Source organism: Xenia sp. Carnegie-2017, unplaced genomic scaffold (assembly GCF_021976095.1).
Source record: "Xenia sp. Carnegie-2017 unplaced genomic scaffold, XeniaSp_v1 HiC_scaffold_24, whole genome shotgun sequence".
Taxonomy (NCBI): Eukaryota; Metazoa; Cnidaria; class Anthozoa; order Malacalcyonacea; family Xeniidae; genus Xenia; species Xenia sp. Carnegie-2017.
The window spans coordinates 5528052-5553801 of NW_025813487.1; the positions used below are offsets into that span (position 1 = coordinate 5528052).

At 37.1% G+C, this 25750-nt stretch overlaps 4 protein-coding genes across 4 annotated transcripts; all 4 read right to left on the reverse strand.

Annotated features, from left to right (window-relative positions):
- Nucleotides 1–342: 342 nt before the first annotated feature.
- LOC124451999 (anaphase-promoting complex subunit 1-like) lies at nt 343–13114 on the reverse strand. Its single transcript, XM_047002595.1, has 14 exons — nt 12847–13114; nt 12551–12737; nt 11624–11715; nt 11201–11280; nt 10609–10682; nt 10015–10145; nt 5230–5506; nt 4798–4951; nt 3626–3724; nt 3248–3338; nt 2541–2606; nt 2097–2186; nt 1396–1474; nt 343–413 (listed from the first exon to the last, which is right to left on the reverse strand). Exons 1-14 carry the CDS (start codon nt 12982–12984, stop codon nt 343–345), a joined length of 1629 nt encoding a protein of 542 aa, XP_046858551.1. The 5' UTR covers nt 12985–13114.
- Nucleotides 13115–16113: 2999 nt separating this feature from the next.
- LOC124451823 (G2/M phase-specific E3 ubiquitin-protein ligase-like) lies at nt 16114–17436 on the reverse strand. Its single transcript, XM_047002425.1, has 4 exons — nt 17155–17436; nt 16845–17042; nt 16550–16739; nt 16114–16474 (listed from the first exon to the last, which is right to left on the reverse strand). Exons 1-4 carry the CDS (start codon nt 17299–17301, stop codon nt 16167–16169), a joined length of 843 nt encoding a protein of 280 aa, XP_046858381.1. The 5' UTR covers nt 17302–17436; the 3' UTR covers nt 16114–16166.
- A 185-nt stretch (nt 17437–17621) lies between these two features.
- On the reverse strand, nt 17622–18896 carry LOC124452000. Its single transcript, XM_047002596.1, has 2 exons — nt 18033–18896; nt 17622–17949 (listed from the first exon to the last, which is right to left on the reverse strand). The coding sequence occupies exons 1-2, from the start codon at nt 18254–18256 to the stop codon at nt 17622–17624; spliced, it is 552 nt and encodes a 183-aa protein (XP_046858552.1). The 5' UTR covers nt 18257–18896.
- A 1827-nt stretch (nt 18897–20723) lies between these two features.
- On the reverse strand, nt 20724–21745 carry LOC124452001. The gene is made up of 4 exons (XM_047002597.1): nt 21435–21745; nt 21093–21363; nt 20820–21017; nt 20724–20750 (listed from the first exon to the last, which is right to left on the reverse strand). The coding sequence occupies exons 1-4, from the start codon at nt 21743–21745 to the stop codon at nt 20724–20726; spliced, it is 807 nt and encodes a 268-aa protein (XP_046858553.1).
- Nucleotides 21746–25750: the final 4005 nt, after the last annotated feature.

Consider the following 25750-nt stretch of genomic DNA (forward strand, 5'->3'; position numbering starts at 1 on the left):
CTTTTTAGTAAACTACATCCATCTAACCTAACCTAACCCTAACCCTAGAACGTACGGCTTTCTTACATCTTCTACCAATGTATTTACTAAATAAATAGTACGTCATCTTTTTAATAAACTACATCCATCTAACCCTAACCCTAACCCTAACCCTAGAACGTACGGCTTTCTCATCTTCTACCAATGTATTTACTAAATAAATAGTACGTCATCTTTTTAGTAAACTACATCCATCTAACCCTAACCCTAACCCTAACCCTAGAACGTACGGCTTTCTTACATCTTCTACCAATGTATTTACTAAATAAATAGTACGTCATCTTTTTAATAAACTACATCCATCTAACCTAACCCTAACCCTAACCCTAACCCTAGAACGTACGGCTTTCTCTCATCTTCTACCAATGTATTTACTAAATAAATAGTACGTCATCTTTTTAGTAAACTACATCCATCTAACCCTAACCCTAACCCTAACCCTAACCCTAGAACGTACGGCTTTCTTACATCTTCTACCAATGTATTTACTAAATAAATAGTACGTCATCTTTTTAATAAACTACATCCATCTAACCCTAACCCTAACCCTAGAACATGCGGCTTTCTTACATCTTCTACCAATGTATTTACTAAATAAATAGTACGTCATCTTTTTAGTAAACTACATCCATCTAACCCTAACCCTAACCCTAACTCTAACCGTAACCGTAACCCTAACCCTAACTCTAATCCTAACCCTAACTCCAGAACGTACGGCTTTCTAAAATCTTCTACCAATGTATTTACTAAATAAATAGTACGTCATCTTTTTAGTAAACTACATCCATCTATAAATTAGCAGCCAACAATCGTCATTTTTAAACCAAACGCAAAAGGGGACTATATTTACGTACGTTAAAAGTACTACAAAACAAAAATCCATAGTTTTATTCAAATCAAAACACGAAGATCTAACCAAAATTTTGCCACTACGAGGACATCTTTAAAACAAGTCTTTCAAAATCTATAATTTTCAGTAACTTTTAACCACCAGTCGTGCGCGCACTTTCGATTTTCCCAATCAAAATTTTCTCCGTGGAAAATGGAAATCGGCATCGTTAAATCAATGTTCTATTATTGAATTTCTTTCCAAACACAAATCGGTTATCTTGCGTTTATATGTTTTGGTACAGATTACAGAAACTTTTCTTTACCGTAGCGACCGCTTAGCTAAAAGACCGAAATTTGTTTGCGAACGAAACTGTCTTATATGATATGTAATGGCGGAGTTCCTATCTTAATAACTTATATGATATGTAATGGCGGAGTTCCTATCAGCTTGTAATTATCTTTCGTGATAGCTAAGTGTTTGTTTTTCTTTTTCATTTTAGGAGTCTTGAATTCAAGGACGTCTACCTGAATTTCCACTCGTGTTGTCAAATGTCGACGAAGGTTGCCAACTTTGGCTTGAGTGAAAAGGTGAAGCCAAAACAGTCTGATAAGAAAAAAAGACAGATTACCGATCAGTCTTTCTGTAATCGAGTATTTTTTAAGTACTACTTAATTTGTACTAGTTTAAAATGAAACGGATCACTGAATAGTGAATACAACGTACATACATAGAACATCATCTCCTGTCATTTTTTGTAAGCGCTAAACAAACATTAACTCGGCTCTCGGCCAGTAAAAGCACACAAACAATAACTCCCTGGACACATTTAAAGTAGGAGACAAAACATTGGGGCGAAAATTTATCGAAGGGAAGAGAGAGAGAGTTGCCCAGAGCACACACAAAAATTTCCAGACATAACATTCTACATACGCTAGTATTCCGGGATTTAAGGAAGGCCTTTATGGTGCTATCATTGCGATGAATGATGAAAAAAGAATTCAAGTATTATTTAAATGAGACTTCAGAACCAAAGATCGCTCCTAAATCATTTAGTTATCGAAGTGAATGTTAAAAAACGGAGTTTAAAGGAGACTTAAGGATCGATGATCGCTCCTACATTTATTCAATTATGGAGGTGAACGATGAAAAATGAAGTTCAAGTATGATTTAAAGGAAACTTCAGGATCAAAGATCGGGCCCACATCATTCAAATATCAAAGTTTACCTCAGATAAAAACGATAATTGCGAATCCTCTTGATTTGTTATATCGTTTTGAATTATAGTTACCAAGCTGTTCAGTCTGATGTCACAACCCTGGGAAAATAAGTAAATTTTAAAACCGTCATCGTTCATACGCAGCACAAGTTAATAATAATATAAACAGTATCGATGGCGCAATGATAGAACAGAGTATATAGATATATGAACTATTTTTTGGCATTTACACAATTATGACTTTTCAATGCGCTATAACAAATTAAATTAACCTATAATATCCTATATATGCCCCGTAACATCCTAACTGTAACCTATAATATCCACAACTGGACAAATCATTTTGTTTTCCCCTCCTATTAGCGTGCTTAACCACTGAATATTAGCTAATCAAAAGACATGCATGTCTTAAAGGTACATTCAACGATTCCATTAGGCAGATGGATACATTACCTTATGTTTGCCAGAGTATAAAGCCAACGTGTAGTCACGAGAAAGGACGAGAATCATGTTAAGGCCCTATAAAAATATCTAGTTATGACATATAAATCACAAATAACTCTGCAATACATCACGACAAACCAAAGACGTACGGCAAAAAGACTCCCAGTAATGGTCCCCTAAGTTATGCCTGCTTAACCTTAAATTTAAAATACCTTCAGAGCAAAATTAATGGATGTGAAATTCTAAAGAATAAAACTTTACTAGTCAAGTTGCCCCTAAGGTGTTTGGAAATTTAACTACATCCAAAAACAGGTAAAGTGGTCAAAATGTTTGAGAATAACCTCGCTAATAGAGTTAGTGAAATCAATGTAACTAAAAACAATATTTACGGTGGAATTTTTAACTTTACAACACAGCCGATATTTTCAAAGAAAAAAGACCGACTTTTGATTTGAATAATTTTAGGAAGCCCCTCAGAGGTAGTTGCATGAATAACGCAACAGAAACGCCGAATAAGCAAATTTGTTTAAACTATACCCAATTTTATCCTAAATGCTTGCTTCGTTTCAGTAACTAGGGAACTACAGGCTGGAGAAATGGCAACACCGTGTACTTTAGTATGCCAATACTTCAAACAACATTTCAAACAGACGTTTACCAGCACTAGCTCATATTTGCAAGAAATCATTTCATCAACTGACACAGGATTTACAAACCTTGATGGGGGCAGCATCAATGGCTGATATATCAAAAGTAGAACCAAATATCACCTGGCTGGCTCTTTCACCACAGCTAAATTTTGTAAGTCTAAAAATGAGGTAATTTCTATGAAACCAAAGTAAATTTTGAAGTACAACTTATGGTAGTATACACATGAAAGTACTAAAAGTAGCAACACGTATTTTGCACGTCCTAAACTAAACGTTTTTACTTCATCGCGACAGAACGAAAACAATAATGATATCACTGAACGAGCGCGGTAAATGCTTTGACATTGTAAAAAGACTTCACAGCGTTGATAAACAAGTGCAGGTATATAAAATTACTTAAATGCAAAAAGGCACCATAAACATGTTTGACAAACCATCGCGGACCTTAATTTCGATACATGAGGAACAAGAAAGCAAACATATTTCACGCCACAAACATCAGTTGCTATAAACGCTTTACTAGCTTCCCCTTTGCTGGCGTGTCTAAATAAAAACATAAAATAATTTAGAGCTTTGCCACTCACTTCACTCTCTAAGGATATTGGACCAAGTTTGTCATATTTTGACGATATACGGGGCCGGTTGCACAAAGCCTGGATAGCGTTATCCATTGCATAGTTAATTTTTCAAACTTTTAAGAAAATAGTTATATTTTCTTTACGATAATGAAACTTTATAATTCTAGAACAATATGGTATTACATTGATTGTCGACTTCAAGTCGTAGATTTTCATCTTTCAAGAAATTTTTGAAGCTTTCAAAAATATTCCTATTTAATGGATAACGCTATCAAGGCCTCTTGCGACCGGGCCCAGATACTCTTTACATAATACACACTATACATACTATACACATTATGAACACCAGATATTTTTTACACACTACACACTACACCCACTATACAAATTATACAAACTATATATACTATACACATTATAAACACCAGATATTTTTTACACACTTTTCATCTTTCAAGAAATTTTTGAAGCATTTGAAAATATTGCTATCCAGTGGATAGTGCCATTCGGCCTCGTGCAGCCGGTTTCAGAAATGTAAATGACTTCGTTGCGAGTAACAAAATCATAAGTAATTGTTATATTTAAATGGAAATATAAAGAAAAACAGTTACATCCTGCACTGAGGTAACAGTAACTAAAGCTACTTTTGCTTTTTATAACAATGACACTATAACGTAATGATTTTTGAGTTACTTATCTGATCGCTTAAATGTAGTGAAATAAAATAAATCAACATCCCAGAAAAATGGGATTAATGGATTTATTAAATCAAATCCACCTTTAAATCCGCAAGAGCAGCATGTGCAAGGCTATTTAATTGTGCTGGGTTTATTTTTGGCCAAAAAGGTTCGAAGAAACATCATAATTGGAAAAAGTATCTACCAGTTAAGTTAAACAAGAAAAATTGCGCAGTGACTTAGTTTGATTGTATTGTTTCATGTTGAAGTTTTTGGAGCAAATTGCTTCCTGATTAACAATGAATATATCTAATTCAATGATTTGTACAACGTAGGTCGTGGAGGGTAGCACTTTCTATACCTGACATTTGAAACTTCCTCCCAAATATGATCCAGACAAATCTCCGGTTCTAGTGGTTCAATAGTGTGCCAGAATGTGTCTTCATGGAAACTGTTGGCGACAGTTGCAGAAGATCGAAAGATGTCAGGAGATTGAAGTATGGAAGATGAATATACTAAGAATGACATAGACTTTCATCAGATCACTCTCAATGGAAGGGACTAGACTAAACTATTCGAGGATCTAAGTTTCAACATTAAATCACTGCTGATGAAAACACCAGACAGGAGTATATAAGAACTCAAGTTTCAACACCAGATCATTCCTGATGAAGACACTAGACTGGAGTATATAAGAACTCAAGTTTGTACATCAAACCCACTTTTAACCAGACAATAAAGCATCAAGACACAATCATTGTCGATGCACGTAGATAGATAGTAGATACTTCACCTAAACTGTGCTGACCAGATGGTGATTCAAGCAGAGTTCTGCTTGAAACTAACCGCGACATTTGTGGCGATGACATAAATGGCGATTGTGGCAGACGTCCTTGACCTTTCTCTACAGGAGACGAAGTACGAGTCACGGTCATATGAGCTGGAGAGGATGTGGTCAACGAGAGTCGCGAGTAGGCGCTTGGTTTTAATATCGGAGTGGGAAAACGTTGATTGGTTGCATGAGGAAGTACATAAGACGAATCATTGTTCGTTGGAAGTTCAGGATATTCCTGAACAAAGTAAGATACATCATCATGCTGGAGTTTATACTTTATATTTTCTGAAAAAGGCTTCATAGCTGTAAATTTGACTTTTTTGAAGGGAGAAAATGAGAAATTAAAAATTGCAGTTAGCCGTACAGGTGAGGAGCTTAATACGACAGAAAATAAATATATGAAAATGTTCCACACACCCCCCTCCCCAATATCGAGTTTGCTACGTCACTAAGACCTACAAGTCGTAGTGCAAAGTAGCAATGTTAATTCTTCATACGCAATAGCTAAAACATTCTGGTTTGTGAATATTGCATAAGGTTGTGAGAGAAATCTTAATTTTATATTTCTTAAGCGTGGACATGATCTTTTCAGCAAGGTTTGCATAGCTAGCTTAAGGCAATTGGACGTAGCACGGCTACCTAGAACCATAGGCGTACGGGCACATATTTTTAGGGGGAGCTGGACTAAATTTGCCCGAATTATATGACGTCATATGACGTATGACGTCATAGATATTCTTATGTTGTCTCTGGCCATCTCAATTAATAAGCTAAAATCATTACAATTTGCTAAGAGGATGCTACGAAAGTAACTACATTTTATTTGATATTTGAAATTTTGTCATATATAACACTAGACGCAGAAGAAATTTAGTTAGTTAAATGTGCGACGATCTAAGACTAAAAGAAATAAGATTTACGATTACGTCGCTGTCCAAAATGTTAATTATCTTTTCCATGTCGTTCTTTAAAGTACTATTTGCATAGGCTCTTTCCACATTGATTAGGGCAATGCTGTTTAACCGTTTTGACCAATTGTACTTCGAAGATAGGTTTTAAGCGACGAAGAGCGCTAAAAGATCTTTCTGCTGAGCAGGATGTTGCCGGGATCGCGGCCAGAATCGAAAATACTTTGTAAGCCACAGGCAGGACTTCATGAACACCATTTTCGAACATTCTCTTAACAATTTTGGCAGCGTTTTCTCTCTCAGCACAAGGGAAATCAACGTCAATATTCTCAAAGACATTTTCTCGCTACTAAGAAGCTCACTGTCGATACCATAGAAGTGTGATACCAACTCAACATTCGCCGTGGTTGGAGACCTGTTGAACACAATATCTGCAAGTGCCAATAGGACCTCTTGATCACTACCTTCAAATCTTGATTTCATCTCCGCCACAATCTTGTCAATGCTTAGGTAGTAGCATGTGATACGATAGTAATCTTTTCTGTTCGATTTTCCACTTCTGCATTTACTTCAGCCATTTCACCGACGAGAGCTTGGAGCCGCCGTGACGGCTGTTGGAATCTTGGTACTTTTGCATCTTTGAAATTGAATTCTGTACCTTCAATTTGCTCCTTAATTTTGTGTGCTATGATTTCAGCCCGTGACCATAACAGTTCGAAATTTTCGAGGGAACGACATCCAATTAATGTCTTAATCACGCCATCAACACTCTTCTTTGCTGTGGCGACATCCATTTGCTTTCCTTGTAGGTACCTGCTCAAACCATCGGTGTTAGATAAAATAACCTTTAATACCATCAAACCAAAAACGAACCGAAAGTCGCAAATCGAGTTAAGTAGCGAATTGCTGTCATTGTAGGTCTTCGGATCGCGATCTTTTGAGAGTGTAAGGAGAACCTCGATGATCTTAGGTAATTGGTTTACTACTGCTTTTACAGCTGCCCAACGACAAGACCATCTAGTAGCACTCTGCGATTTAATAGTCAGTGTAATATCTTCGTCCTCATCTTCGACCTTGATGTCATTGAAGATGGAGTGGCGTTTGGGACTTCCTTCCAAGAAATTATGGAGACTCTGGATCACACCTAAAGCTTTCTGAAGTGGCTCAATTGTAGTCATCGTATCTTGTAGCGCCAAGTTAAGCCGATGCCCATGGCAGTGAACATAGATGCTAAGAGGTGAGCACTCCTTCATGCGTGCAGCAAGTCCTTTGCGAGGGCCACTCATATTTGCAGCGCCATCAAAGCATTCTGCGACAATGTTTTCCAATGTCAACTCTAGCCTGCCAATGGCTGTCTTTAACAGCTCATACAATACTTCTCCTTCCGTAGATTTGGTTGAATAGAAACCAGTGAATGTCTCTTTGGTTTCGCCATTGAAAACATATCTGAGGAAAGAGATAATTGCTCTGTTCGACTGATGTCTGCCGTTTCATCGACAACTATTCCGTAGTAGTCGCTACTTCTTGCTTCTTCTGCTATCCTCTCAAGCATGACACTTGCTACTATTTCCAGTAGTTCATTTTGAATAGCAGGGATGTCCACTGAGCATGTGTCTGCAGCTGGCTTTGAAGTTTAGATTTCAGCCAAGGCAAATCGTTGCATCTTATGCAAAGTAACTCGAGAAAGTTTCCTCTATTTATATCAGATATCTCCCATATATCACCCCGAATCTCTTCATGACCTCTAATTGCAACATTTTGTTGTGCAGTGTACATCAAAGATTGTATGATTACTTTTAAGTATTGTCTGTTAATAGCAACCTGGTCCTGGTGTGCACTATTCAGCTGTTGTAGTACGGAGGTTTTCTTTCTTTCCATTGCTTTAAACTGGAGCCATCTTGTCATGGATCTGACGTGGTTCTCACTCTTGCCATGTTTTGCCAGCTTTGACGACTTCTTCCAATTTGTAAGCACAAATGAAGTATTCTTCCCAAATTCTTTACAGGCAAAACAAACGCATGCATCTTTATCCACTTCGTAACTAATCCATGGATATTTCTTGTACCATTCAGGCTGAAATCGTCGCACAAATGTTTCACTGCCGAATTTTCGTGCAGGATATTCACCTAATATAGGCTGTTTTGGGGCGTGCAAGGTGGAAATCTCTTCTTCATTCATACTGTTAAGGGAAACCTTTCTAGTCTGTTCATTTAGAACAGATGCTGTTGAATCTAAATCTTGTATTGCTGTTGTGTCTAGAGTGTTAGACGTCGTCGTTGATTCTGGTGTTGCAACGCGTTGTATATTTTGATTTAAGTTAAATTCTTCGATGAACAGTGCGTCACTGGAAGTAAGATTTTCATTATCCGTGACCGTATTCAATTCTTTATTTTCTCTGAACTGCGTCAGTGGATTTAATTCATCAACATCAATAAACGTTCTCATTGGTTCCGTTTGGTCTTCGCTTATGGGCTCCTTCAAATTAATCTCAGGTAGATTTTCCTCAAAAGACCCAGTGGCTGCTAAATCTTTACTAGCACTCGATTCTGTTTCCTGTAAGGTTAGGTTATCATCCTTGGTTGTCATGTTACTTTTTACAAAGAAACCACTGATCTTTGACTGCGATAAATCCGATGAATCCATCACTCGATGACACTTAACTTTTCATTATTGTGAACTCGTCGAAAGTGGACCTCCTTATAATCACTGTCAATTTCCTTGCTGCATTCCTCGCACCAAACGCGATGTCGATACGGTCGTTTACGAGACGCCATATGTACGCTTTATTAGAGCTTGGCTACTAAATGTTTTCCCCTTGTGGATAATAGTTTCCTTGAACAACAATCATAGAGTGAATGGCACTAATCTAATCAATGGAATGGACAGTGCCTCTCCATACGAAGCCTAATTTTCATGCAAAATTAAAAATCACTTTGGGGATCGCAGCGATTGTTAATCTATATATTAATGTATAACGGATAGCGTGTGGGAGACGATTTTTCGCAATTTCAAGACATTTCAAGACTTTTACTGACCTCAGCCCTTTTTTATAAATGGAGAACGTTATGTGGATAAATTTAATACCAAAAGCTTTGCTCTGATTGAAAATATCGGCGTTCGTGTTCGTTTAAAAGTTGTAAACACCGAATATATTCGTCGCAATATCGCTAGTAAATAGACCGATTTCTCGTGACGTAATTTGTTTATATTATAATGGGGCGGATGTAAAATTCTCCTATTATGTCTCAAGAAAAATTTTGCACCCAATCACTTTACGCGATTTTTATTTTACCTCCTGAAATTTAAGTAATTTAAACAATTTAAAAACCATCCATTAAAAGACCGTTCACGCTCAAGAACCGAAGCAGTTTATGATCTAGAAATGATGTAGATTAATATTGAAAATTTAAAAACTGTAGTAAGTATCTTGCCAGAATATCATGTAAATGCTTGCCCGAATACACAAATTCTCGAGAAATTGGGGCTGCAGCCCCCCCAGCCCACCCCCCCCGTACGCCTATGCCTAGAACCATAACATAAGATATTCGTTGTGGGATAATCTAGCATTCACCCCCCCTGATTACTGAAGAGCAAAAGTTAAAAATATTGTTGTTAAAGTAATTTAGATTCAAGACCGAGACAAAAATGATAAAAATTGTCAAGGAATAAATCATTCTCCACTTATTCGAAAATGCAGATGATGAATTTTAAGCGGGAAGGCATTCAAGAACTGTCTTTTCAATCAATTTTCTTTCAAAGAGAAGATAGAGCAAAAATCCCAAGCGCAATATTAATCGCAAAGCAAACTATTTCTCATCCTTCCAAAGCATCCTACCTCCTTTTTTGCTTCTCGTATCAACCAAAGAGAATGAACTCCGATGAAAGAATCGTAGGTAAGAAGTAATGGAGGATCGTCGAATGTGAAAACGACATGTAGAGTTGTATCGCGCATGAACGAAGTGTTTCCTAAATGGAAAATTCAAAAACATATTACCGTAAGCGATGATAAACAGTGAACTCATGGTGATTTTGATACAAAATTTTTACTGCCCTAAAAAATATCTCTTAAATAACTGCAGTGCATTGGTGATTTTTTTTAACAATGTTTGCATTTGTGGAACTATTGAAGTTTTTTTCTTAATGGTAAATGAGAAAATACATGATCTTTCCAATTTCATTGGGTCAGTCCGTTATGAAGAGCAATATTCAAGAATGAATCTTCATCGGAATGATATAGTTTCAATAACGTTTTGTGCCCAATGTTCAAAGAGTTTAAGGCTCAAAAATAGACTCGCTGTTATAGCAACGCAGTGTATGACCTTAAGAAGACCTTAGTTCAACGTAAACCGTCCTCAGATCATAGAGATCATGAACGACTACGAGACAACGTTCTGACATTTTGCTCTAAATCAAAGGATTCATTATTTACCCGCATAGCGTCCAATAACAGGTCTTGGTTCATCCAATGGGCTCAATAAACTGAAGATGGTCGGAATCTTCTTGCTACATGTAAAATATAAATGATCAACAAGTTCAAGAGGTCATAAAGCAGACGGGGTAAAAACAAATTGCAAATTAAGAAATATATAATGTAAATATTTGAAACCAAAATGAACAGAAGTTTTACGCCTTTTCCTTAATGAAAAACAAACTTTTCTATTTATGTTAATAACATTGAAAGTATCTCATTGTTTATTTCGATTGATTTTGTAGTAGGTTATTGGAGGTAAGCACAGTGCTGTCAGAGACCCTCCCACCCTCACAAAATATATTCACTTTGTGCTCTCTCATTGTAGGGGGCTTTTCAGATTTTGAGAGCCGTTTTTTGACCATTTTCAATTTGGATTCGGAAAGGTTTTCTGATTTTATGATCATTTTGAATTATACATGATATATAAAAACATTCAACAATGCATTCTCTTTAAATATCTTTTTAACCCACCCACCCCTCCCAAGAGGAAAGATTGAGAGAATATTAACAAGGCGAATAAAACTTTGATTATGACGATTGTCTAACTCACCTTTTCTGTTGATCTGAATCTGAAGGTAAAACATTTCTCTCTAAAATCAAACCACCATGAATTGCAAGAACCTTTGATACCTACGTAATAAAATATGAGCCTTCAATTTCATGGTCAGCACTTTATCCCTCCTTATTTACTAATAAACCATTATTCACCTCCCTGGCTACCTAAAGGGACCATTGGTGACCTCCCTGACGGCCCTAAGAAACAACTCTAAAAACTCCCTGACAACCTTAAGAGACCATTGGTGATTCCCTGAATACCTCAAGACACCATAAGTGACCCCATTGACTACTCCAAGAATCCAAAGTTACTCCCTTGACTATGCCCAAGAGACCAAAAGGGAAACCTTGACTACTCCAAGAGTCCATACGTGACCCCCTGAGTACCCTCAGGACACCCTGATCCTCTATTACCAACCTTAAAAAGTAAGGGTGTTGACTCGATGTTTCCACTTTGTGAAAAAGCCTTTATAACATCTTCTTCAACAATGCAAAGACATCTTTCCTTCACTAAAACATTCAAAACATGTAGTGACATGAGCTTTAGAATGAAATTTGAAACATTTTAATTTACAGAAAATTCTTGATGATGGAGTTTGCACAATGCTCAATGTTTCACAAGAGTCTCAAGAAATTCATTCTTATATCGAAAATGCCTCGTCACTAGTTTGCATAACAATGTGCTCCAAAATATCAAATAGCATTTACAAGCAATTTTTAACACCACTGTTGCCTCATTTATCAATCATGAAACTCAGGGGTGTATTGCCAATATTTTTACAAGGGAGGCTCTGTAGGAAGGTATATAAGTAACAATGATGTAGGAAGGTATATAAGTAACTAAGTGTAAATGGGCTACCCATTATTCAATACTGCTCAAGCTTGCACCTAACCATCCATGTGGGTAAGTATGATGATGATGGATATTAACAAACAGTTAAGATAAACAGTCATGTTATAGTATTCTAATAGCTTGCATTTACTGGTACATATAGGAATGGTCAAGCCTATAAAATCACAAAATCATGAGCTTATTGGAGGTAAAAAAAATTAAATAACTGCTTAACAAGTCAAAATCATGAATTATAAAAGAAGGCTGAGCACCCCTAACTTTACAAGAAATTCTAAAAAGGGGGGCTGAGTCCCCCTCCCCCCCTTCTATATACCCCCAATGAAACTAAAGGCAGCTCAATTGAAAAAGATGTACTCATGTAGTAAAATGTGGTAAAAACTTAAACACAAATTTTTAACCTGATTTACTGCTAATAAAACTGCACGAAGAAAATAATTTAAAACATTTACATTAAAAACTTACAACATTGTAGCTCTGTAAGAAAATACTTACTTGTGTCTGTGGTACGGAACACGCACCACAAAGCATCTGTTATTGGTGATTCCACAGTGAAAGATTTGTGGAGAACTTTTGAGTCTCCAGAGCGTGAACTCCAAACAGCTGTGTGACCACAAACATAAATCTCATCTTCAATGTGATCAAAGTTCTCAAGAGAGTGTCTCAACTGCCAAAACTCTGTCTGTAAATAAAATAAACATTTGGTATCTGAATTAAAGAGCAGCTACATGTGCCTTCTGGCCACTTGCCCACTACCATGATCAGCCATCAGACTAAATGTTCAAATTTACCTTTTTTCTTATACTTTCATCGCCCCACGGTTCATGTAAGCTGTCACACTTTTCACCAAAAGTCTTAACACGTGGTTCGAGTCTGACAATTTCACGACCGTAGGGTACAAAACTGGAGAAATCACTGACTACAAACATTGAAATAAAAACATCGAATCCCTTGCTTGTAAGCAAGTTAATTCGGTGTAACACGCCGCTTTAGTGCAGTTAAATTGAAAGTTCCTCGGTTAAAACTTTAAAATTGTACAGTACAAATTTATTCTTCAATTCTTTGTGTTTTTGATTTACGCGGGATTTGAGCCCACGATTACAAACCTAGCGGGAGCGAATACTTCCTTTAACAAAAAGGAAAATTCTTAAAATCGTGCATGCATGTGAGATGTCTGAGTAAGGTACCGACATCATTTTCTCGTGCTTTACACAAAAAATTCAACTGCTATAGCTATCAAATTAGCGACCATTATGAATATTGCGGAAAATTTTGAAGCACAATGAAGTGCATCCTATCAAAATCATGACTTATGTAAAAAGCGTAACTTGGTACTAACCTGGACGATCTACATCTACAAAAATACAGCAATCATATTTAGCATCAATATTCGATTGAATTCAATGAAAACTCACGAAATAATACACGGATATAACTGTTTTTTGCAAAACTGTCATTAGGTCGACAGACCAGCGTTTTTATTTTACACTCATACGCAGAAAGACGGAGACATTCACTCTTTCGGGAACAGACTGCCCCCAAAACTGTTTTCCTGTAAAAATGAGTGGACGATTTTTGTAAAAATTGTTTCATTGCAATCATCTATGCCTTTGTGTACAAAGTGATCAGTTATATTTAATCAACAACAGCTTAATCGTTGGAAGAATTGAAGTACTATTTAAATTGTATCAGCGAGTTATATTATACAGGAATTCTTCAATAAGCCACAATGATCAATCATTCGAATAATTAGTATATTTACCAAAGTTAACCTCCATCATACTAAAGAATTGTTTAATATTAAAAGATAAAACATTGTAAGAAAGGAACTCAAGGGTCTGCCATAGTCTTTCTACATTAATCTGTACTTCGTTTTTTTTATATTTTAAGATAATATTTCATACGATGACTAAAAACGTTTCGTCTTAAATGGTACACATCTGCCTTTACAGGGTATACTTAGCATTTATTATGGCCAATGAAATGAATTTCTTGCCCAACATGTCGATATCTTATTATAGGAAAGACCGTTACAATGGATTCTAGTTTTTACAGAAGAGTCGTTTGTGTCGGATGTGTGTTTAAAGGAGTCACCTTCATGCACTTTGGCGTTCGTTCATATCTATATCTTAAATTTCAAATCCAGTGGCACTCACTTAGCACAAGTTAATCCACAAGCAATTGGCTTTACTCTCTTAGGCAAAGAAGCTTCTTTAAATCATAAGTTGTTATAAAATTACTTAAAAACAGAGTGTACAGTAATAATAAACGCATGCATTGACTACATAAAGGAATTTTTCACTGCGAGAATTTTTACGACGTCAAATATTTTTTGGCGAAGTCAAATATCTTGTAGATTGGGTCTAGGTCGCTTTTCACACGTTGTTCCTGTTCATTCTTTAAAGGGACCACAATCTACTTATTCACGATTTGAAAATTTAAACTGAAGAGGATTTTTACGGTGGCCCGTATGTGCAATACACGAATAAATATATGAGCGCACTAACTAAAGTTGAAATGCATAAATAAATTTTTCAGTACAAAATTCAAAATATATTCTCGCATAAAGAAGTTTAAATGCACGAGAAAATTGGAAAATACACAACTAAATATTTCACAATATACCAACGCCTTTTATATAAACATTAACATAAATACTTTATGCACAAATATATTGTTCTCAATACACAACAAAATGTCGCATCTGTGAACATCAACGATCATAAGGGAACACTTTACGAATAGTCCTGTTACTGCCATTTATCCATAAAACGATTGCAAAACGAAGAAACTACTTAGATTAATTACAGTTACAGCGTATAATGCAGCGTTTCCGAGCGTATTTTATTTTGGAAAATGAATAGTCAGAGTCGCGCTGAAAATCCATCTTGCGAAGAGATTATAGAGCGCTACTTTAAACAAGGCTTTGATTACCAAAAGGTACTTTGTTTTTTGTCCCAATACCATGCATCAGAATTTCTTTGAGAATCTTAAATACAAAACTTCACTATCTTGGGCTTAAACGAAAGACTATAACTTAGATAATGTTAAAACTCGTATTCAGCAAGAGCTTGACGGTCCTGGCTGTTCTGGCGGTTATCGTGCGGTTTGGCATACATTGCGAATTGAAGGTATGCAGGTTCCACGAGATGTCGTTAGAGTTATCCTAAAGGAACTTGATCCTCAAGGTGTACAACAAAGAAAGTCCAAAACTCTTCGTCGTCGAATTTATCACACCCCAGGCCCAAACTATACATGGCACGTGGATGGATATGATAAGTTAAAACCTTATGGTTTTCCAGTTCATGGGTGCATTGATGGCTACAGCCGCAAGGTCCTGTGGTTTAATGTCTGCAGAACTAACAATGATCCTGCAGTAATTGGACACTTTTTTTTAAATGCTGTGAAGGAGTTTGAAGGTTGTCCCACTGTACTTAGAACCGACAATGGAACTGAAAATACAATTTTGGCTGCCATTCAATCTTATTTTTGATGTGATGGGGATGATGAATTTGCTAGTGAGAAATCACACAGGTATGGCACTTCACCCTCTAATCAGCGCATTGAATGCTGGTTGGTCCTACTTGCGCAAGAATCGTTCCAGTTGGTGGATGAATTTTTTTAAAGACCTTGTTGAAATTGGTCAACTTTGCCTATCAAATCAATTGCAGAGTGTCTGTGGTTCTGCTTCAGTGAACTTGTTCAGTCAGATTTTACATCAGTCCAACTACACTGGAACACACATTACATACGGAAGTCTAGGTTTGAAACTGTTGCTGGACGACCAGATGAAATGTTCTTTTTGCCAGAGTGCACAGGTGTTCAAAATCATATTAAGTGTATTTCTGATGAAAAATTTCATGATATGTCAGAATATTGTAATGGATATATATATAGAGGAAAGCCTTTATCAGGAATACTTTGCAGAGATTGCACAACAACTCAGCTTTGCCAAACCAACCAATTGGAGAGAAGCATTAGACCAATATAATAGGTTGTGTCAGATTTCACAAGGCATGGAATGACCTACCACTTAAAATACAAGTATAAATACTTAATTAAAATTTAAATAGAAAAAATTTAATGTCATAGTGTAAGAAAAGCATGTATTTTACAATTTACTAAAGATGCCACCATTCATCAATACTGTTAGAAGGTAATGTGACAAATTACCATCCTTGGTTCTACTATTTACAAATAGATTCAATGTATTTGTGCATGTCTGTGCACAAGGGATTGCTTTTTCACTATCATGCACAAAATTAATTACAGGCTTTGGGTCAAAGCCTATAGATGGTATGCTTGCAGCCCAAGTGGCAAACAACAGCACATGGCTTGGTGTCAATTGCGGAATAAAGTTTTTTTCTTGGTCAGTGAGTTCCACATCACAATCCTCCAAACTTTCTTGCAAAGTACCATCTGAAAAACCAGGAAAGGATTAAGTAAGCAAAAGGTATTGCAAAGCATTATCAGTAATAAATAAACACATATTGCCTTCAATTGATTTCAAAAATGCAATGAACTTTGCCATAATGACTTCCTCAGGTATCCTTCTTTGGTTGCCCTGAGGTGCAAAGGCAGGACTCAATAGCTCCAAAACTTCTTGCACTGATAGGTTACCATGTTTCTTCTTTGCAAACATGTGATGGGCCATTCCTTTGTTCTTTCTGATGAACTCTAATACCTATTATGATGAATTAGTTGTCTCATATTTTATTTTATAATAAAATAATTTTACTTATTCTTTATCTACAAACAATAAAACAATATAATGTTAAAAATATCATACCCCATAATATGAAAGTCCTTCAATAAATTGATCCAACATGGACTTGCATTGTATTATGACAAAGTATTTAGTTATCTCTTTGACCAGGGTGTCTTGTTGTTGCAGGGCAATGTTCAAGGGCATACCATCTATGTCAAATTTCCATGCACATTCCTTCCACAAGTTGTCAAGTTCCATTTGGCATTTTGCTGAATTTAACTAAGAGTAAAATGAAGAAAGTGTTCAATGTGTTTGATAAACATTTAACTTTGATGGAATGAAATAGCTGATTAAAAATGTCCTAATTCTTTGTCGATACATAATTACACACCTCCTTTAGAGATGTTCGAATGTTGCTATTTGGAACTTCATCAACAATGGGAAATGCCTCATCAAACCCACCCTGAATATATTGACATACACCAGGGCCAAAGATTTGTGGTAACTCTCCTCCCTGTACAATCATAGTTGCCAACATCTTTCCAACCACAGCAAATGCACCACTTTGCAATGCCTTGAAATTAGCTCTTATAACATGGCCTTCTGGTGTATCTAAATCAAAAAATCTTGCTATCTAGTTAAGTTAATCATAAGTTGAATAATACAAAATATGCATAAAATTGCAAACAATGATGCATAAAATTTATGTTTAAATTTTGGCTATGGTAACAAAGCAGTTATGTACAACATACACACTGACAATTATATATGCCTGATGAATAAAATTGTAAGCAATTCTTATGACCCTTAACAAGGTGCCACTTTCTTTAGATATTGCACCAAGGAGCAGATGAAAACTCAACGAGGACCACCATTATCGATAGCATCCTCTTGCTTCTCAAATGAAGCGAAAGTGACACACAGGAAACTATACTTCTCCAGGAACTTTTTCCTTTCAAAATAAGGTTTTGCTGTATCCCACATGCTTAACCGGCTTACTACCACACTACGGGGTTCCCCATGAACAACTGCAGCTGAATGCTCCCTTATCAACCTAACAGCATGTTCATAGTCCAGGCAAACAGATTGATCATTCAGTGACACTATATCCTCATTACTTCCAAGTTGTTGGATGCTTTCATTTATAGCTTTTTGGACAGCCATGTTCTCATCTAAACCAACAGGCCTACAATAGAAATTAGGTTGAAACAAAAGTGAATTACTGAAAACATTACAAACTCAAACTAACATAAAAGGACAAGTACTCACAAGAAATCAGCAACTTCAAACAGTGGAACGGAATGATTACATTCAGCTTTGTTCAGATTAATCGATGGTTCATCAACATTTTCACTGGATTTGCCAATTACAATATTTGATGATGGTACATTGTTGCAGTCAATCCAGTCATCATCAGAATCACAGCCCATAGCTCTCTCTATTGCACGAATCTCATTTTCCTCATCACTTAACCAATTTGTAATAGGTAGCATACTGGTCTCTTTCTTTTCAGTTGCTGGACAAAGATACCAGAGTTCACTTTGAGAAAATACTAAAGATAGTATTTTCTCAAAGTGAACTCTTCACAGCTGCCAGGTATCTTTTTAGCTATTTTTCCATCAGGAAAAACCAATACGTAACACGGTCTCGGCTGAAGCTTCTGTCATAGTCTTCCCACTTCTTCACTGATCTTTCCCTTACTTCGTCATAGCTCATGACTTTGGTCAACTTCACAGGAAAAGATTTGATACGTTGTACTTTCGCCTCACCATACTCGTATTCCATTAAACCAACGTTGATAATGACCTCATCTTTTGACTTGCTGCGTGTCCCTTCTGCCTGTCGATTTCTTTTATTAGGTTTAAAATGGGACTGCCTCTCAATCTCTTTTCGTTTTTTAAAATCGGCGAACGTGGCTGCTATTGATGGCGTCCCACTCGTGAATTGATTATTAGTACTGGAAGTAGAAGCTGAGCGATCTATCTCGGCGTTATACCATGCACGATATATTTTTTGACTAAACAGTATAAAAGTTTGTGATGCATTACGTAACGTCACACTACAGCGTTCGTCATCGTTTGTTATCACAATGCATCACAGTACATATTAATAAATCCCAGACACTGATCACAATGCATCGCACTACATCACAATGCATCACAATGTATCACACTACATCACAATGTATCACAATGCATCACAATGCATCACACTACATCACAATGCATCACAATACATCACAATACATCACAATGTATCACAATCCATCACACTACATCACAATGTATCACAATGCATCACAATGCATCACAATGTATCACAATGCATCACACTACATCACAATGTATCACAATGCATCACACTACATCACAATGTATCACAATGCATCACACTACATCTGATGTATGCAATGCATCACAATGCATCACACTACATCACAATGTATCACACTGCATCACAATGTATCACAATGCATCACAATGCATCACGCTACATCACTGATGTATCACAATGCGTCATGATGCATCACGCTGCATCACGGTATCCTGATGCATCACGCACATCCTAATGCATCACGCTGCGTCACGGTATTGTCTGTGATGCGTCACAATGCACCACACTGCATCTGATGTCACACTGCATCTGATGTATCACAAAGTCTGATGCATCACGCCAGCATCACCATGTGTCTGATGCATCACAATGCATCACAATAAATCTGATGCATCACACTACATCACAATGTATCACAATGCATCACACTACATCTGATGTCACACTACATCCTGATGCATCACTACATCTGGTGTCACAGTGCATCACACTACATCACATGTAATCACACTACATCCTGATGCATCACACTACATCACAATGTATCACAATGCATCACACTACATCACAATGTATCACAATCCATCACAATGCATCACACTACATCACAATGTATCACAATGCATCACAATGCACCACACTACATCACAATGTATCACACTACATCACAATGTATCACAATCCATCACAATGCATCACACTACATCACAATGTATCACACTACATCTGTGTATCACAATGCATCACACTACATCACAATGTATCACAATCCATCCAATGCATCACACTACATCACAATGTATCCAATGCATCCAATGCACCACACTACATCACAAGTATCACACTACATCACAATGTATCACAATCCATCACAATGCATCACACTACATCACAATGCATCACACTACATCACAATGTATCACAATGCATCACACGGTGTGTTTGGTTCGTATCTTCTGGTTCCAGATGTTGACTGTCTGCTGCGTTTACCAATTTCCATTTCAGACGTAGACGCTGTGTTTGAATCATTTATGCTGGTTTCGGCGGTGGACCCCAAGCTGTCTCTTGCGATATTTGTATCTAAGATGTTGAAGGCTAAAAAAATAATGACTATTATTATTTGGCTTTTCAATGACAATCACACGTTTAAGTCAATATACACTTTAGATTTCTTTTTAAATAGCATCTGTTCTTAAATAAATTTTTAAAGAAGCTGATAATGATAATACTTTGAAACTAACATAACATGACTAAAGAATAGCCAGTCTATTCCATTTGTAATCTTTTTGCACTTGCTTCCATCTGTATAAAATTAGTTGTTAAGAATGCTAACCTTCCGAAAAAACAATCCAATTCTCACTTCCAAATGCAGATTGTTTTATAATTACGCAGTTTCTGGAAGCAGTTTCTACTCCATCTGAGCCTCTACTGATCTTTTCACCATTTGCATTTGCATTGAAATACTGGCTTCGCCCATTGACCATCCCAATGTCGAGAGACTTAATTTCTTGTCTCACTCTTTCTTCATTTGGAAACAGAATACCGTGATCTTTTAGCAAGGCAAGAACCATTTCAGTGCCACTGCTACTCCATTTAGTCTTACTCCACTTGAGCTTGACTTAAATGTCACTTTGGATTCACGCAAGTGAGTAACTAGAAATGAGAAATGTCACAATTATTACTTTATGAATTTGGTCTATGGGCTATGAATTTATTACAAACGTTTTTGCAAGATATTTTGTGCTCTATTGACTTAATTATTAAGTCCACAATAATTGGCTGTTCTGTTTGAAGCATTGCATGAGACACTTGCGCTTGGTTGGTCTGGAATCGCTTCATCCACACTGGCAGGATTGTTTGTTTGAAAAAAGCGATGGCATTGCTTGGATAGAGATCATCAATATTTGCCAGCCGTATTACCTATGTTATAATTGTGCAAGTGGTCATTGGCTATTGCTCAATTTTTTCATGTTATGTGGTTAATAAGGCAGTTACCTTCTCAGCAAATGCAACCAAAAGTGCATGATTTCTTAAACAGCGGTCGTCGATGTTCGGTGCTTCAATGGTAAATTGTTGACAGAGCTCATTAGTTCTCGTTATGCAGAGGTATTCAACAGATCTGCTAATTGCCACCATGGTCCCAAAAGCACTAGACCCTCTTTCCATTATTGCATTGTTTTGGAATTCTGCGTTCTGTTGATTCTCGATTCCGAGAGGACTTCTTGTTCCTTCTTGAAAGGGAATTAGGACAAGCCTTCCAAGTACTCTAAAGCACGTGGAAAAATTACATCAGTGCAATAAAAAGCAAACTTCTTCCATAAATACGGAAAAATGTACCTGGGGTCATTGTTCAATCCCTCTAAAGTGTCCCAATTGACTGTGAACATCGGAATCGTTCGAGGAGCTGCTTCGAAAACACATGTCCCGTCTTTGCCACTGTTGTAGAAAGAGACCGCAACATTTTCAATAACTGTGGGGCTCTTAACGTCGTCGAGCACGGGAGGCAAAGTTGATCTGCTGCATAGCCTGGGGATGAATCTTTGCCTTACTGCTGAAAAGAAGTTTGATCCATTTCCTACAAGACTTAGTGCGGCTTTTGAAGATTTTGTCTTTCCAAGTCTGTTTGTTCCACATACAATGGGCAGCATAGGCGTACGGGCACATATTTTTAGGGGGAGCTGGACTAAATTTGCCCGAATTATATGACGTCATATGACGTATGACGTCATAGATATTCTTATGTTGTCTCTGGCCATCTCAATTAATAAGCTAAAATCATTACAATTTGCTAAGAGGATGCTACGAAAGTAACTACATTTTATTTGATATTTGAAATTTTGTCATATATAACACTAGACGCAGAAGAAATTTAGTTAGTTAAATGTGCGACGATCTAAGACTAAAAGAAATAAGATTTACGATTACGTCGCTGTCCAAAATGTTAATTATCTTTTCCATGTCGTTCTTTAAAGTACTATTTGCATAGGCTCTTTCCACATTGATTAGGGCAATGCTGTTTAACCGTTTTGACCAATTGTACTTCGAAGATAGGTTTTAAGCGACGAAGAGCGCTAAAAGATCTTTCTGCTGAGCAGGATGTTGCCGGGATCGCGGCCAGAATCGAAAATACTTTGTAAGCCACAGGCAGGACTTCATGAACACCATTTTCGAACATTCTCTTAACAATTTTGGCAGCGTTTTCTCTCAGCACAAGGGAAATCAACGTCAATATTCTCAAAGACATTTTTCTCGCTACTAAGAAGCTCACTGTCGATACCATAGAAGTGTGATACCAACTCAACATTCGCCGTGGTTGGAGACCTGTTGAACACAATATCTGCAAGTGCCAATAGGACCTCTTGATCACTACCTTCAAATCTTGATTTCATCTCCGCCACAATCTTGTCAATGCTTAGGTAGTAGCATGTGATACGATAGTAATCTTTTCTGTTCGATTTTCCACTTCTGCATTTACTTCAGCCATTTCACCGACGAGAGCTTGGAGCCGCCGTGACGGCTGTTGGAATCTTGGTACTTTTGCATCTTTGAAATTGAATTCTGTACCTTCAATTTGCTCCTTAATTTTGTGTGCTATGATTTCAGCCCGTGACCATAACAGTTCGAAATTTTCGAGGGAACGACATCCAATTAATGTCTTAATCACGCCATCAACACTCTTCTTTGCTGTGGCGACATCCATTTGCTTTCCTTGTAGGTACCTGCTCAAACCATCGGTGTTAGATAAAATAACCTTTAATACCATCAAACCAAAAACGAACCGAAAGTCGCAAATCGAGTTAAGTAGCGAATTGCTGTCATTGTAGGTCTTCGGATCGCGATCTTTGAGAGTGTAAGGAGAACCTCGATGATCTTAGGTAATTGGTTTACTACTGCTTTTACAGCTGCCCAACGACAAGACCATCTAGTAGCACTCTGCGATTTAATAGTCAGTGTAATATCTTCGTCCTCATCTTCGACCTTGATGTCATTGAAGATGGAGTGGCGTTTGGGACTTCCTTCCAAGAAATTATGGAGACTCTGGATCACACCTAAAGCTTTCTGAAGTGGCTCAATTGTAGTCATCGTATCTTGTAGCGCCAAGTTAAGCCGATGCCCATGGCAGTGAACATAGATGCTAAGAGGTGAGCACTCCTTCATGCGTGCAGCAAGTCCTTTGCGAGGGCCACTCATATTTGCAGCGCCATCAAAGCATTCTGCGACAATGTTTTCCAATGTCAACTCTAGCCTGCCAATGGCTGTCTTTAACAGCTCATACAATACTTCTCCTTCCGTAGATTTGGTTGAATAGAAACCAGTGAATGTCTCTTTGGTTTCGCCATTGAAAACATATCTGAGGAAAAGAGATAATTGCTCTGTTCGACTGATGTCTGCCGTTTCATCGACAACTATTCCGTAGTAGTCGCTACTTCTTGCTTCTTCTGCTATCCTCTCAAGCATGACACTTGCTACTATTTCCAGTAGTTCATTTTGAATAGCAGGGATGTCCACTGAGCATGTGTCTGCAGCTGGCTTTGAAGTTTAGATTTCAGCCAAGGCAAATCGTTGCATCTTATGCAAAGTAACTCGAGAAAGTTTCTATTTATATCAGATATCTCCCATATATCACCCTGAATCTCTTCATGACCTCTAATTGCAACATTTTGTTGTGCAGTGTACATCAAAGATTGTATGATTACTTTTAAGTATTGTCTGTTAATAGCAACCTGGTCCTGGTGTGCACTATTCAGCTGTTGTAGTACGGAGGTTTTCTTTCTTTCCATTGCTTTAAACTGGAGCCATCTTGTCATGGATCTGACGTGGTTCTCACTCTTGCCATGTTTTGCCAGCTTTGACGACTTCTTCCAATTTGTAAGCACAAATGAAGTATTCTTCCCAAATTCTTTACAGGCAAAACAAACGCATGCATCTTTATCCACTTCGTAACTAATCCATGGATATTTCTTGTACCATTCAGGCTGAAATCGTCGCACAAATGTTTCACTGCCGAATTTTCGTGCAGGATATTCACCTAATATAGGCTGTTTTGGGGCGTGCAAGGTGGAAATCTCTTCTTCATTCATACTGTTAAGGGAAACCTTTCTAGTCTGTTCATTTAGAACAGATGCTGTTGAATCTAAATCTTGTATTGCTGTTGTGTCTAGAGTGTTAGACGTCGTCGTTGATTCTGGTGTTGCAACGCGTTGTATATTTTGATTTAAGTTAAATTCTTCGATGAACAGTGCGTCACTGGAAGTAAGATTTTCATTATCCGTGACCGTATTCAATTCTTTATTTTCTCTGAACTGCGTCAGTGGATTTAATTCATCAACATCAATAAACGTTCTCATTGGTTCCGTTTGGTCTTCGCTTATGGGCTCCTTCAAATTAATCTCAGGTAGATTTTCCTCAAAAGACCCAGTGGCTGCTAAATCTTTACTAGCACTCGATTCTGTTTCCTGTAAGGTTAGGTTATCATCCTTGGTTGTCATGTTACTTTTTACAAAGAAACCACTGATCTTTGACTGCGATAAATCCGATGAATCCATCACTCGATGACACTTAACTTTTCATTATTGTGAACTCGTCGAAAGTGGACCTCCTTATAATCACTGTCAATTTCCTTGCTGCATTCCTCGCACCAAACGCGATGTCGATACGGTCGTTTACGAGACGCCATATGTACGCTTTATTAGAGCTTGGCTACTAAATGTTTTCCCTTGTGGATAATAGTTTCCTTGAACAACAATCATAGAGTGAATGGCACTAATCTAATCAATGGAATGGACAGTGCCTCTCCATACGAAGCCTAATTTTCATGCAAAATTAAAAATCACTTTTGGGGATCGCAGCGATTGTTAATCTATATATTAATGTATAACGGATAGCGTGTGGGAGACGATTTTTCGCAATTTCAAGACATTTCAAGACTTTTACTGACCTCAGCCCTTTTTTATAAATGGAGAACGTTATGTGGATAAATTTAATACCAAAAGCTTTGCTCTGATTGAAAATATCGGCGTTCGTGTTCGTTTAAAAGTTGTAAACACCGAATATATTCGTCGCAATATCGCTAGTAAATAGACCGATTTCTCGTGACGTAATTTGTTTATATTATAATGGGGCGGATGTAAAATTCTCCTATTATGTCTCAAGAAAAATTTTGCACCCAATCACTTTACGCGATTTTTTATTTTACCTCCTGAAATTTAAGTAATTTAAACAATTTAAAAACCATCCATTAAAAGACCGTTCACGCTCAAGAACCGAAGCAGTTTATGATCTAGAAATGATGTAGATTAATATTGAAAATTTAAAAACTGTAGTAAGTATCTTGCCAGAATATCATGTAAATGCTTGCCCGAATACACAAATTCTCGAGAAATTGGGGGGGCTGCAGCCCCCCCAGCCCACCCCCCCCGTACGCCTATGATGGGCAGGGGACAAAATCCCAGAATATCCACAATCATTTCATAATGAAAGCCTAATAACATTCCAGCTATTTTGAAACAAAAAATAATTAAATCAGTGATCAAGTTTCGCCTGCTCTTCATATTGTTTCATTCAAGTGAATATTGTAGCTACATATAAAATTCACTATTTAACTACCTCAAAACTTAAATAAGCAACAGGTCTACAAATTACTATTATTCTTT

Excerpts from the sequence above, each read along its gene's own strand:
- LOC124451999 (XM_047002595.1), bottom strand. The coding sequence starts at position 12,984 with ATGTTTGTAGTCAGTGATTTCTCCAGTTTTGTACCCTACGGTCGTGAA. Across the intron at positions 2,187-2,540 it reads TATACTCTGGCAAACATAAG|GGTTGTGACATCAGACTGAA; the intron begins GTAATGTATCCA and ends TTATTTTCCCAG. Across the intron at positions 1,475-2,096 it reads AATTATCGTTTTTATCTGAG|ACTGTTTTGGCTTCACCTTT; the intron begins GTAAACTTTGAT and ends TTTTCTTATCAG.
- LOC124451823 (XM_047002425.1), bottom strand. The coding sequence starts at position 17,301 with ATGTTGGCAACTATGATTGTACAGGGAGGAGAGTTACCACAAATCTTT. Across the intron at positions 17,043-17,154 it reads TTCGAACATCTCTAAAGGAG|TTAAATTCAGCAAAATGCCA; the intron begins GTGTGTAATTAT and ends TTTTACTCTTAG. Across the intron at positions 16,740-16,844 it reads AAGGACTTTCATATTATGGG|GTATTAGAGTTCATCAGAAA; the intron begins GTATGATATTTT and ends TCATCATAATAG.
- LOC124452000 (XM_047002596.1), bottom strand. The coding sequence starts at position 18,256 with ATGCTACCTATTACAAATTGGTTAAGTGATGAGGAAAATGAGATTCGT. Across the intron at positions 17,950-18,032 it reads TTTGAAGTTGCTGATTTCTT|GCCTGTTGGTTTAGATGAGA; the intron begins GTGAGTACTTGT and ends TTTCTATTGTAG.
- LOC124452001 (XM_047002597.1), bottom strand. The coding sequence starts at position 21,745 with ATGCTGCCCATTGTATGTGGAACAAACAGACTTGGAAAGACAAAATCT. Across the intron at positions 21,018-21,092 it reads TGGTTGCATTTGCTGAGAAG|GTAATACGGCTGGCAAATAT; the intron begins GTAACTGCCTTA and ends ATTATAACATAG. Across the intron at positions 20,751-20,819 it reads ACAAAATATCTTGCAAAAAC|TTACTCACTTGCGTGAATCC; the intron begins GTTTGTAATAAA and ends TCTCATTTCTAG.